The sequence below is a fragment of the Octodon degus genome, unplaced genomic scaffold (assembly GCF_000260255.1).
Source record: "Octodon degus isolate 3935 unplaced genomic scaffold, OctDeg1.0 scaffold00076, whole genome shotgun sequence".
NCBI lineage: Eukaryota > Metazoa > Chordata > Mammalia > Rodentia > Octodontidae > Octodon > Octodon degus.
In genome coordinates, this window is record NW_004524652.1 from 558,009 (window position 1) to 570,400 (window position 12,392).

At 50.8% G+C, this 12,392-nt stretch overlaps 1 protein-coding gene across 4 annotated transcripts in view; it reads left to right on the forward strand.

Moving 5' to 3' along the window:
* The window catches only part of Pole (DNA polymerase epsilon, catalytic subunit), a 43,843-nt gene that overhangs the window by 14,426 nt on the left and 17,025 nt on the right, over positions 1 to 12,392 (forward strand). For 3 of the 4 annotated variants that reach the window (XM_004635839.2, XM_023720575.1, XM_023720577.1), the window contains 8 exons: positions 760 to 852; positions 991 to 1,135; positions 3,417 to 3,574; positions 3,922 to 4,117; positions 5,445 to 5,659; positions 7,830 to 7,932; positions 8,726 to 8,806; positions 9,055 to 9,177. In XM_004635839.2, coding sequence (XP_004635896.1) covers positions 760 to 852; positions 991 to 1,135; positions 3,417 to 3,574; positions 3,922 to 4,117; positions 5,445 to 5,659; positions 7,830 to 7,932; positions 8,726 to 8,806; positions 9,055 to 9,177 — 1,114 coding nt within the window. The remainder of the gene's footprint in view (positions 1 to 759; positions 853 to 990; positions 1,136 to 3,416; positions 3,575 to 3,921; positions 4,118 to 5,444; positions 5,660 to 7,829; positions 7,933 to 8,725; positions 8,807 to 9,054; positions 9,178 to 12,392) is intronic. The other variant, XM_023720576.1, reaches the window with a different exon arrangement.

Here is a 12,392-nt window from a genome sequence, read left to right on the forward strand (position 1 = left end):
TTTTGCATTACTGGGGATTGAACTCAGGACCTTGCGCTTGCCAGGCAAGTGCTTATTCTACTGAGCCATCTCCCTGGCCCACAACAAGTATTTGAAGCCAGATGGAGACTGTTCCCAGGCAGAGAGTAGGAGGCAGGACAGGGTGGTGAGGCTGAACTCTGCTGCTTGGGCTAAGCTGGTTGGGGTCTTGAGAGTGGGTGAGTGGCTGAGGTGAGGCCTGGCCTCTGGGTTGGAACAGGAGGGTGCAGGGGGCATTAGCTGTAGCTCTGGAGAGTGGAGAAGAAGGGGGACTGGGCTCTAGGGTCGGTTTGAGGGTGGGTTGTGTTTCTCCTCGCTTCTAGTAAGACGGAGCCATATTTGGTGCTACCAGGTAGGGGGTGGAGAGGCTGGCAGGGAGAGAAGGGCAAAGCGTGGAGCGTGGAGCAGGGAGGCTGGTGCTCTGGCAGGAGGTGGAGGCGTCTGCCCCCCATGGAGGCCAGAGGTGAGGGCAGGCCTTGGATGGGGTGTAAAGAATGGACGAGCCCCGAGGTGGCTAGGGGTGGTGTCAGGCACTGCTGAGGCTGCAGTGGGCAGCTGATGCCATGGCAGCTGTCCTGAGCCACGCAGCTCCAGGGCAGAGCCAGCGTCTGCCTTCGCTCTCTGCTCTCCACACGTTAGCCACTGCATCGGCCCTCCGAGCACACCTCCTCCACCCTTAGTTCCCTGTGGAGGGGGCTGTGCATCAGTTCACCTACCACAGAGCACGCCTGCCCCTCGTAGGGCGCGCTGGTACTCCATGGAGATGGCCGGCATCGTCTGCTTCACCGGCGCCAATATCATCACTCAGGCGCGGGAGCTGATCGAGCAGATTGGGTGAGTGTGGCTGGGAGAGCTGTGTGAAGAGTGGGGCTCAGGAGCCAGAGCCCCGTGGAGCTCCTCAGGGATTTTGCCCGTGGCTCCCGAGTACCCGAGCCCATGTCCAGTGTCTGAGGCCTGACTCTTCTTCTGAAGGAGGCCCTTGGAACTAGACACGGATGGAATATGGTGTGTCCTGCCAAATAGCTTCCCAGAGAATTTTGTCATTAAGACAACCAACTTGAAGAAGCCCAAGGTGACCATCTCCTACCCTGGGGCCATGTTGAACATCATGGTTAAGGTAAGTCTGGGCTGCCAGTGAGGTTGCACCTCTGCAGGAGCAGAGCCTCCAGCAGGGCCGGCCGGCTGGTCGGTTGGTCAGTCGGTCGGTCTGTCTGTCTGTCTGTCTGTCTGTCTGTCTTTCTTTCTGATGTATTTGGTACACGATCTTGGTATGCAGCTCGGACTCTAGTGGTCCACCTGATTTCAGCCTCCCCAGCGCTGGGATTACACGCCTGGTCTTGGTGGCTGGCTCAGCAGGCCTGGGGCAGGGCCAGCGTGGCACGTGGTGTTGGGGATCGAACCCCAGTCCCTGTGCTAGCCTAAGCAGGCATTTAGTCTGCTCAGCTCTCTCGCTGCCCTCCTCCGATACCTTTCTAACACAGACTTGTCCCTCAGCGGCCAGGTTGTCTCCCTGTCCCGAGGGCCTGCATCAGACTGCTGTGCCCAGTTCTTTCTCCTTCAGCATAGCACCTACTTCCTGCTTTTATTTCTGAGATAGTTTTAAATCTGTAAAAAGCCACAACAGTAGTAAAGAGAACTTCTGACCCCTTCAGCCTACTTCCTCTAACATGAACGTGCACAAACCATGGTATAGTCTTCAGGGTGAAGCAGCCACAATTGCGACGACCATGTCACTACCCCCCCCTCTGCATCTCCTCCAGCCGGGACAGGGCCTTGGTCTCCTTGTCAGCTGAGTGTCCGTTGTCCTTGATCAGAGGTTGTTGGCTGTTCCTGTCCCACAGCTGAGGTTCTTTGGGCTTATCTGGGGTTGATGCCCACTGTGTCCATGGTATCTTGTTAGGCCTGTGTGTCCGGCATTATTGATGGGTAAAGGTGTGGGCTGCACCTGGCAGACCTCTCAGAAGTGTGTGGTGCCCCTTGCTCATGCCGTTCTCTAGGCTGCGATTACACCTATGGGCAGGGGTCCAGCCTCCGAGCACATGGTGTGCGAGGGCCACTGTGTTATGGAGGAGACACTGGATATTTGCTCCTACTTGACCCTGTGATGGTGGAGTCACCTGCAGCCACTTTCTGGTTTTGCTCATAACAGTTTGTGTTTCCCTGACCCTTTTATTTTTTATAACTTTTTTTTTTTTTTTTTTTTTTTTTTTTTTTTGTACTGGGGATCGAACTCAGGACCTTGCACTTGGCAGGCAGGTGCTTAGGCCCCTGAGCTATCTCCCCTTTTCTACTTTTTTTCCTTTTTCTTTTTGCAGTGCTGGGGCTTGAGCCTGGGACTTTGTACATGCCAGGGAAGTGCTGTACTACTGAGCTATATCCCCAAGCCTTATCTTTTTAAGGCAGAGCCTCTTTGAGTTACCCCAGCTGGCCTCAATCCTGGGACCCTCTTGCCTGTTTCCCAGGTGCCGAGGATTGCAGGTGTGCCCTCACTCGCCCGCCCTTCTACCTTTGGAAGCCATGCAGAGGCAGTGTCGCCACCTTTTCCCATTCCTCCCTTGCTTGTTCACTGGCGCCTCTATTTGTATCTGTGCGCATTGTGGGTTTTTGTTTCATCTGGCGTACACACCAGCTCTGTCCTCACATGTTAGGTCGTCACCTTGTAGCCCAGGAACCACTGGGCTCCTCTGTGTGCGGTGTGTTCTGGAGACGCAGCCTGTATCTGATGGTGTCTGTCTGTTTGCTCATGGTACTGAGTATTGAACTGAGAACCTTCATAAAGGTTGAGCTCTGCCCATAGCCCCCCACTTTTTTTCTTTTTTTTTTTTTTTTTTTGAGAAAATCTTGCCAAGTTGTCCAGCAACCTGGGCTCCAGTTTGTGATCCTGCAGCCTCAGCTTCCCAGAGTACTGGGATTGTAGATATGTACCACCACACTTGGTCTCTCTTTTGTGCTCTTGTTTGGAAATACTTCCCTGCTTCCTGGTACTGTGTGACACCCAGTATTGTGTGTGTTTTCCTTGCTCAGGTCCTGAAGTTGGGTGGTTCTCCAAGGAGGCACTGTCCCCACCTTAAATCTTGGCTCCTTCTGGTGTGATTATGTTGTTTTTTTCTTTTTTTGTGGAACTGGGGATTGAACTCAGGCCCTTGCGCTTGCCAGTCAAGCGCTTATTCTACTGAGCCATCTCCCCGGCCCCTGGTGTGAGTATTTTGTGTAGCCCCTTTGCCTTTCCTAGAACGCCATGCACATAGATGCTTACAGTGTGCAGCCTGGGCTTGGCCTGTTGGGTTGTGTCTGATGTGAAAGGGCCTCTGCTGGTGGCCAGCCCAGTTCTAAGAGCTGTAGGGGGATTCTCAGTGTGGGTCTGCGAATGAAGCTGCTCCTTTTCTCTCGTTTTTCAGGAAGGCTTCACTAATGACCAGTACCAGGAGTTGGCTGAGCCTTCCTCACTCACCTACGTCACCCGCTCAGAGAATAGCATCTTTTTTGAGGTTGATGGACCCTACCTTGCCATGATCCTCCCAGCTTCCAAGGAAGAAGGCAAGAAACTGAAGAAGAGGTAGGGCTTCCACAAGGGTGTCACTCACATAAATCAGACCTGCCAGCCAGCAGGAGGTGGAACCTAGTGCCAGGAAGGACAGAGCTGGTATTTTTTTTTTTTTCTTCATTTTACTGACTCACTTTGGAAGAAACTCTGCACATCCACATGCCTGACGTGTTGTGGTTCTGTGGGTAGCAGGCCCTCTAGTCATTTTAGCTTTTGAGAAGCATCAGTCTGAGTGAGGGTAGTGATGTTTCCTGCCTGGTGCGCAGTGGGTGGCTAGACAAAAAATGAGAAGACAGACAGAAGACAAGGCAACCAGCTTTTCAGGGGTCTGTGTCCCTGTGGTGCCATTTTCCTCACAGATATGCGGTGTTCAATGAAGATGGTTCCCTGGCTGAGTTGAAAGGCTTTGAAGTCAAACGCCGAGGGGAGCTCCAGTTGATTAAAATCTTCCAGTCCTCCGTATTTGAGGCCTTTCTCAAGGGCAGCACACTGGAGGAGGTGTATGGCTCTGTAGCCAAGGTGGCCGACTATTGGCTGGATGTGTTGTACAGCAAGGTAAGGAACCACTTGCCTGGAGCCTCCTACCGGAAAGGCCTGAAGGCCTAGAGCTTCTGGACGGCAAGAGACATGGGATCCTGGGGTTTCCCCTCAGCTTCTGTGTCTAGTGCCAACTCTGAAGAAAATGTTTCTTAAAATACCATGATGAGTCGGGCCGGGGAGGTGGCTCAGTGGAATAAGCACTTCCCTGGCAAGTGCAAGGACCTGAGTTCAATCCCCGGTTCCACCAAAAAAAATAATAATAATAAAAAAAATAAAAAAATACCATGATGAGAAAAGGAGTCACCAGAAATATCAGAGATCATATCAACTTTGATTTTTAAACTTTTGCAGGCTCTATAAATGCACACATCATTGGGAGTAGGGGGTTTTGGGTCCCGAATCCAGGGACTTTTCCATGCTAGGCAAGCACTCTTAACACTGAGTTACACTCCCAGGGTCTTGCTAAGTTGCCTAGGGTAGACTAATATTGTGATCTTTTTGCCTTATTAGCTAGGATTACAGGCACTCATATCTTATTCCTGACTGCAGATGTAACTTTCATAACTTATCCCCAGTATCACAGAAAGAAAGAAAAAAAGAGAGGGAAGGAGGGGGACTGACGGGGCAGGAGGAAGGAAGGAGGGAGGTGCTGGGTCCCTGTTCAGCATCTCGCTCTCCCTGTGCTGCTGTCTCATGCAGGCCTAACACCCATCTGCACACATGGCTCCATCTGCTGCCATAGTCCACTGGCATGCAGTCTCAGAGTTTGGCTGTCACAGCTCATGTGGGGACTTGGGGTGCTTGCAGCCTTTCCCTCTCTTCGTGCTCTTTTCTGTCACAGTTTTGTGGTGAAAGGCATGTTGGGATGCCCTGGAACACTTGCCTGGCTTTCTGTGCTTTGTGGGCTTGGTTGCTCAAGTTACTTTCTTGCTCTGTAGGCAGCTGACCACACATGAACCTGAGCCCAGGGTGACAGAGCTCCTCAGGAGCTGGAGGAGACAGGCAGGCAGTGCGTGGGGCCCCACAGACTTCTCCCCACGGGTTCCGGGGCTCCCCCATGTGGAGTGTCTCCCTCCCCTGGCTCCTCTTGCTCCGTCTTCCTCTTCTTGCACAGCAGATACCACCTTTGTCTTTGTCACAGCGATGTCTGTCCTCTGTAGTCTTGCTGCTCATCACAGTCTGCCCAGGCTGAGGCTTGGTGCGCCTTCTGGTCAGATGCTGTGATGTATGTACCTGCCCTGTGCTCCTCTGTCAGAGCCTCCTGGTCCTGTTCCTGCAGGTAAATTAGGCTCTCGCTCCTCAGCATCTGAGCCTGGGTTTAAGTCACTGCTTCTTCCTCTAGGCAGCTAACATGCCGGATTCTGAGCTTTTTGAGCTGATCTCTGAGAACCGCTCCATGTCTCGAAAGTTAGAAGACTACGGAGAGCAGAAGTCCACGTCCATCAGCACAGCCAAGCGTCTGGCCGAGTTCCTGGGAGACCAGATGGTCAAGGATGCAGGGCTGAGCTGCCGTTACATCATCTCCCGAAAGCCTGAGGGCTCGCCTGTCACTGAGAGGTAAGGGCTGCAACAGCAGAACACAGGCTCCCCACAGGCTGGCGGGCACCTCTGGAAGAACCTGGGACGGCTTTGCTGAAGAAGTGTTCAGTGCTAGGGAGGCCTTGTTGTAGTCTGCGTGGGCACTGACGAGGGCAGCCCCTCAGCAGTGTGAGCTAGATGTGGGTGTGGAGCCCAGTGACTGTGCCAGCACTAGGTCAAGTTCCAAGTGGAGCAGGGTCCAAGTCCTTCATCCCACGGTGGTGCTGCTGCCTCAGTGGGAGTGAGTACTGTGATAAGCAATACGGAGTGCGCCGGCGTCTGAGCAGCCCCTTGGGGTGCTAGTGCCACCTCTTGCAGTCCCCTCTGCTGGTGAGGACGAGGTGTCCTTCAGCTGTTGCAGCACATCAGGGGCAACAGGGAAAGATTCCATTGGATCAGGAGCTTCTGTTCCACCAGAACATGCAGGGAGTAGTGGCTCGGGCTCTGTGGGGACTGGGAGGGAGAAGGGATGCCATGACCTCCTGTGGGTATACCACAGGAGCTCAAGCCTAAAGAAAGGGCTTGACCTCGGTGTAGTGGTTAAATCTTCCCTGGAGAATCTGAGAACCAGCAGCAGTGGCAGGAGTCCTGGGTTCCTTCCAGAGGAGCTAGAAGCCAGCTGGGCCTCTTGGAGTCTTTGACGCTTCTTAAGGTGACCTAGATCCTCTCGTGGGTAGGGGAGCCTGCCCCTCTTCTAGAGTCCGGGTGGCCTGTGACTGAAGAATCATGGAGGGGTTTAGACTTCCAGCCTGTTCAGCAGAGGCCATCTAGAACCAAGAGAGCCTCTGTGGAGGGAGCCCACCAGTAGTACCTGCAGCTCTGAACAATCCCATAGAAGAGGCCATGTGGGTAACAGACTCATGAGCACAGCCGCAGAGGGCTGGGTAGCCTGCTAATGTTAGTGACTCTCATCTATCTGGAGAGACACAGAGGAAAGGGAAAATAAACAGCATGTGTTTCCGCCCAAACAAAATCCCCATTGCCAGGCATGGTGGCATGTACTGTAACCTCAGCACTTGGAAGGCTGAGGTTGGAGGATTGCCTTGAGCTTGAGGCCAGCCTGGACTACATAGTGAGTTCAGAGCCAGCCAGAACTACCTAGCAAGATGCTGCCACAAAAAAACAAAACCAACCACAACAACAAAAATCCCCGTCATAACAAAAGGTAAAGAAATTGGACCTAAAACAAAGCACGAACTAGAATTCCTATAAATCAGCGAGAAAAGCAACACCAAGAGGAAGGTAAACACCAGATTAGAGTGGCACTGCACAGGGAAGAGTTGGCAGGTGGTACGTGCGGACTCCAGCGCCTGGCAGGTATGGCTTGGCCAGCAGCAGAGGGTGGTCATAGGTGCTCCTCTTCTTGGGCAGTAGATTGGCACCCAGTGTGGTGTCACTTGGAGTGGAGTCTGGCAGGGTGGAACCAGAGGCCACGGGGTACCTCTGGGCTGCGCCTTGGTGACCTCACGTGCACATCACATTATGTTTGCCACCAGACTGAGAATCATGTAAATGTCTACCCTGCAGAATGGGTAAATCAGTGTGTTTGGGGATGAAAATATGGTGCAGGAGCTGAACAGCCTTAACTTCAGCCGCAGGCGGCAGCAATGGAAAGTTGAGCTTGGCCTTGAGCCTGGCTGCCACCCACTGAAACAGAAAACCCGGAAATTGCCCTTTCTTCATGACCATGTGCAACGGGAGCAACATAAACGCATGCGTGGGATCGAGAAATGCCACCCTGGGCGCAACCTCCTAAACTCCGTTTCCTGATAGTGAGCTGCTCAATGCACGGGTTGCTGTGCTCTCTGAGCTGCTGAGCTGCTTTCTGACATTTCACAGAAATGTCTTGTCCAGTGAGAGAGGTGTCACTGAGAGTTGCTTTTGCTGGTAACGTGATGACTGGTTTCTTGTTTCTAGAATTAGCCAGACTCTGGTGTGCTTCACCCGTGATGAGCTTTCTGCATGTGTGCAAGGACTAAGGGTGTCAGTGTGCTGGGCACCAGAAACCCCAAGTGGCCCACACTGGGAATGTCTGTTAGTGTAATGGAGAATTAGTGGTGACTGGAGAGTGTAAACATGACATCTTAGAGGCTATACATTTAATAAGAATTGTGATTTCACTGTGAATTTCCCTCCTATCCTTGCCCAGGGCCATCCCACTTGCCATTTTCCAAGCAGAGCCCACCGTAAGGAAGCACTTTCTCCGGAAATGGCTTAAGAGCTCAACCCTTCAGGACTTTGATATTCGGACTGTGAGTGCCAGTGTTTTCTACTCTCGGAAGTGTAGGAAGAAAGCTTGTCAGGCAGATCATACCTGACCTGGGTTGTCTGTTTTGTCTGAGTCTTCACCCCAGCTTCTGTTTTGAGATGCAATGGTGCAAAAGCAAAATGCTGCCTGCACAAATGGAAATGCTGCATACCAGGGAGGCCTTTGGGCTGTTCTGGGCAGAGGGCCAGGGACACGGCCAGCTCAGCCACCTGCAAGCTGTGATCTTTTTTAAAATTTTTTTATTTTTTGCTGAACTGGGGATCAAACTTAGACCCTTGTGCTTGCCAGGGAAGCGCTTATTCCACTGAGCCATCTCCCCAGTCCCTAATCTTTTTTCTTTTTTACCATCCCATTTTTATTAGGTTAAAAAATATAACAAAACCAGTAGGGACGAGGAAAAAAACATGGGATGAGAAATATACAAGAGGACTGGGAAAAGATCAGAATTGACAAGTGAGAGAAACGGAGAGAAGGAAGATCAAAAGCCCCAAGTTGGGGCTTTTTTTTTTTTTTTTTTTTGGCAAGCTGTGATCTTGAGGGGCTGGGAAGATAGCTCAGTAGAATAAGTGCTTGCCTGGCAAGTGTAGGGTCCTGAGTTCCATCCCTGGTACTGCACAAAAGAAAAAAAGCTGTGATCTTGGAGGAGCTGGTTCATCTCTCCAGGTTTCCTCCTCTCAATGGGCACCTAACACGCAGTTTCTAGAAGACTGAGGGCAGCTAGCAGTGTTGGTGTGGCGCGTCATCACTGTTTCTCACTGTGTGTTCTACATGTGCAGATTCTGGACTGGGACTACTACATAGAACGCCTCGGGAGTGCCATCCAGAAGATCATCACCATCCCCGCAGCCCTGCAGCAGGTGAGGTGGGAGCCGGGGGCAGCCTGCAGCAGGTGAGGTAGGAGCCGGGGGCAGCCTGCAGCAGGTGAGGTGGGAGCTGGGGGCAGCCTGCAGCAGGTGAGGTGGGAGCCGGGGGCAGCCTGCAGCAGGTGAGGTGGGAGCCGGGGGCAGCCTGGCCAGCTGGTGAGGTGGGAGCCCGGGGCAGCCTGGCCAGCTGGAGCTGGCCCAGGTATCCTGCGGCCTCCCTGACTGGCGTTTTCTTCGTGCAGGTGAAGAACCCAGTGCCTCGCGTCAGACACCCAGACTGGCTGCACAAAAAGCTGCTGGAGAAGAGTGATGTGTACAAGCAGAAGAAGATCAGCGAGCTTTTTGTCCTTGAAGGCAAGAGACAGGTAACCAGCCAGGGCAGGAAAACAGGGTGCACAGGTCCTCGGACTGCTGTCATAACGTGATGCTGCCCTGAAAATGTACACTTGGGCATTTTATTGTATGTATGTATGTATGTATGTATGTATTTATTTTTGACTGGCTCAGGCTGCCTTAAGGGTGGGTCTGGTAAGGCACTTGGGGCTGGGGATCAAACTGCGTTCCCCTGCACCTGACCGGGTTTCCCCGCACAGGCACTTCAACCACTGAGCTAACCCTAAGTCCCCACACTTTGTTGTTTTGTTTTTTTTTTTTAATATTTATTTATTTTGTGTGTGTGTGGCCAGCTCAGCCCACCAGGGGGCGGGGCTGGCTGGCATGTGGTGCTGGGGGATTGAACCGCGGTCCCTGTGTTTTGCTTAGCTTAGCTTGTTCTAAGTAGGTGCTTTAGACCACTGAGCCGTCTCACCAGCCCCACACTTTGGTATTTTAAAGCTTTGTTCACTCTTGGTTTTTCTGTTTTTCTTTCTTTGACAGAACTGCGGATTGAACTGAGGCCCTTGTGCTTGCCAGGCAAGCGCTTATTCACTCTTGTTTAATAGGAAACAGATTGCAAATTCAAGTGAGGGTGTTTGTGGAACTTGAACCTGGGGCCTTGGCATGATGCTACAACCTCAGCCTTTTTTTATTTTTTTATTTTAGGACAAGGTTTTGCTAAGTTGCCCAGCCTAGGCTTGACCTTGGAATCCTCCTTCCTCAGCCTCCCAGAGTGTTGGGCTCACTGGCATGCATAATGACACCCATCTGGAAGTACTTTTTATTTATTTATTTTTAATGCATTTAGTACAGGGTAGCACCACATGGATCGGACTCGGGTTGAACTCATAGTGATCCTCCTGTTTTTCAGTCTCCCAAGTGCTGGGATTATAGGCACGTGCCACCATGCCCAGTCTCGTTTGCGGTCTCACTGGGCTTGGCCTGCACAGCACGCCGGGGTTCCGGTCCTCGGTCCCTGTGCCTGCGCGCATTAGTCCACTGAGCTGTCTGCTGGCTCTTGAAGTGCTGTCTTACATGCTAATACTGAAGTGTATGGCTAGACTCTGACTTGGAATGAGTCGCTTCCCCTGTGTGCTCTGTTTTCTCGGTAGTGTGCAGTGAAAGGGATGGCTAAAGTCAGAAGAGCAGAGAGGCTTTCAGGTGTTAAAAATATTTAAAAAGTGAGCCATAAACAAGACTAGTATAGAACTTTGCCTAATAAATTCTCAGTAGGCAAGAGCTATACCTAAAAAGTAAAAGATAAAGATATATGATAAATGTATGTATGCATACATACTACATTTACATGTGGAAAGAAAAGAAGAAGGGGGGGAGACTGAGTAAATGTTAATCAAAAACTGACAGACACAGCTATATTAGTGCCAGACAAAATAATCTCGGAGCCAGTGCTGGAAGCCATTCACCAGGAATGCATAATCCTAACTGTGGCTTCAGATTTAGTAAATGTAAAACTTTACCTAGTTATGAGAAAAGCTGTTTAGGAGAGTTTAACCTAACTCCCCCTAACTGATACATTGAGTGACCAGAAATTAATAAAAATCAGTAGGGTTGAAATAATAGGTTTAAGTAGATTTAGTAGCTAGTTAGAATTAGCAAACAAGTAGAATCTGACACTCAGAGAATAAAGAAGAAAAAGTTTGATAGCTCATTTAGTAACCTTGGTAGAGCTTGTCATCTTGGTAACAAAATTGATGACTATATGAAAGGAAGTTTAAGGCCATTTTTCACTTGATGAACAGCAGATGGAAAACTATTAACCCGAGTTCTATACAATATAAGGCCAATTGTGTTAAGACCAAGTAGGAACTAAGACAGGACTGGCAAGCTTGCTTATGCATGTATTTTTGTCTTTTGGAGATAGGATCTCACTCTGTAGTTCAGGCTGGCTTTGAGCTTACAGTGTAGCCCAGGCTGGTCTTGAATTTGAAGCGATCCTCCTGCCTCAGTCTCTCGAGTAGTGGGATTATAAGTATGCACCACCATGCCTGGCTGTTTTTGTTTGTTTGTTTGTTTATTTTGCAGTACTAGGGATTGAACTCAGGACCTTGCTATTGCCAGGTGCTTCTGCGACTAAGCTGTATCCCTGGCCCCGGAAAGCTTTTTCAGCTGTAGTAATCTGGTGGTTTAATTATTCTTGGGAAAAATATTAATCTGATCCTTCATTAGAGAAGAAGGCTTATAGGAGCATTTGGGATGCAGAGATTTTGGGGGAGCATGCAGTGTTCAGGATAAAACTTGGACTAATGAGAAGCAGAAGAGGTGAGGTGTTGCGCGTCTGGGGGAGCACTTCTCCAGCACTGCAGCAGGAGAGGGAGCACTGCAGAAGGCACGAGGCGGGCGTGCTGTTGGGGCCATTTTTCTTAAGAGTATTTGGAGGTTCTCACCACGTTATTAGAGAAGAATTCAGGGGCTCTGGGAGGAGTTCTGTTTTCTATTTGTGTGACAAAGGAAGCTGAGCCCAGAACACTGAGCTCTGTCCCTTTTTTTGGATTTTGTTTGGTTTTAGTTTTGTTGTGGGGTTTGCATGTTTGTCCTTAAGTTATGCAAGCTGGCTTCACACTTGTGACCCTCCTGTGTCAGCTACTAAGTAGCTGGGATTACGGATATGCACCACCACACCTAGCTGTCTTAAAACTTAAGTCTTAAAAAAGAAAACATGAAATTCATTATTCCCAAATAATGTGACTTGTTGATACAAAATGTAAGGAACCAGCCCTATGTGGCGGTGCCTGCCTACAGTCTCAACTACTCAGAGGGCTATGGCAGAAAGACCTATGCAAGTCAAGACAGAACTACGTCGTGAGACCCTGTCACCAAAAGCAAAGGCACATAGACATCACCAAGTCACAATTTCAAGAAAAGGTTGAAATGTGCAGAAGTAACATGTACCGCTGAAGTGGTGCTCGGCAGCAGGTGGCCCCAGCGCTTGCAGCGTCGGGCACACACATTATAGGCCACACCCCGCAGGTCAGACTTGTAGGCACAGCGCGGCTGGGAACTGGATTAGGGCTTCATAGGCTCCTGTCAGGGTGTGGGCTGGGACCTTGGCTTTCTTGAAGGCTCAGCTGGGAAGGGTGTTTGCTGTCCCTGTGGTGGCAGTCCATGGATGGCTTGTGGAATGGCAGCTGGCAGCCTCTCAGCAAACGTTGCTGAACAGGGAGGCAAGTCTTCTGCAGAAAGAAAG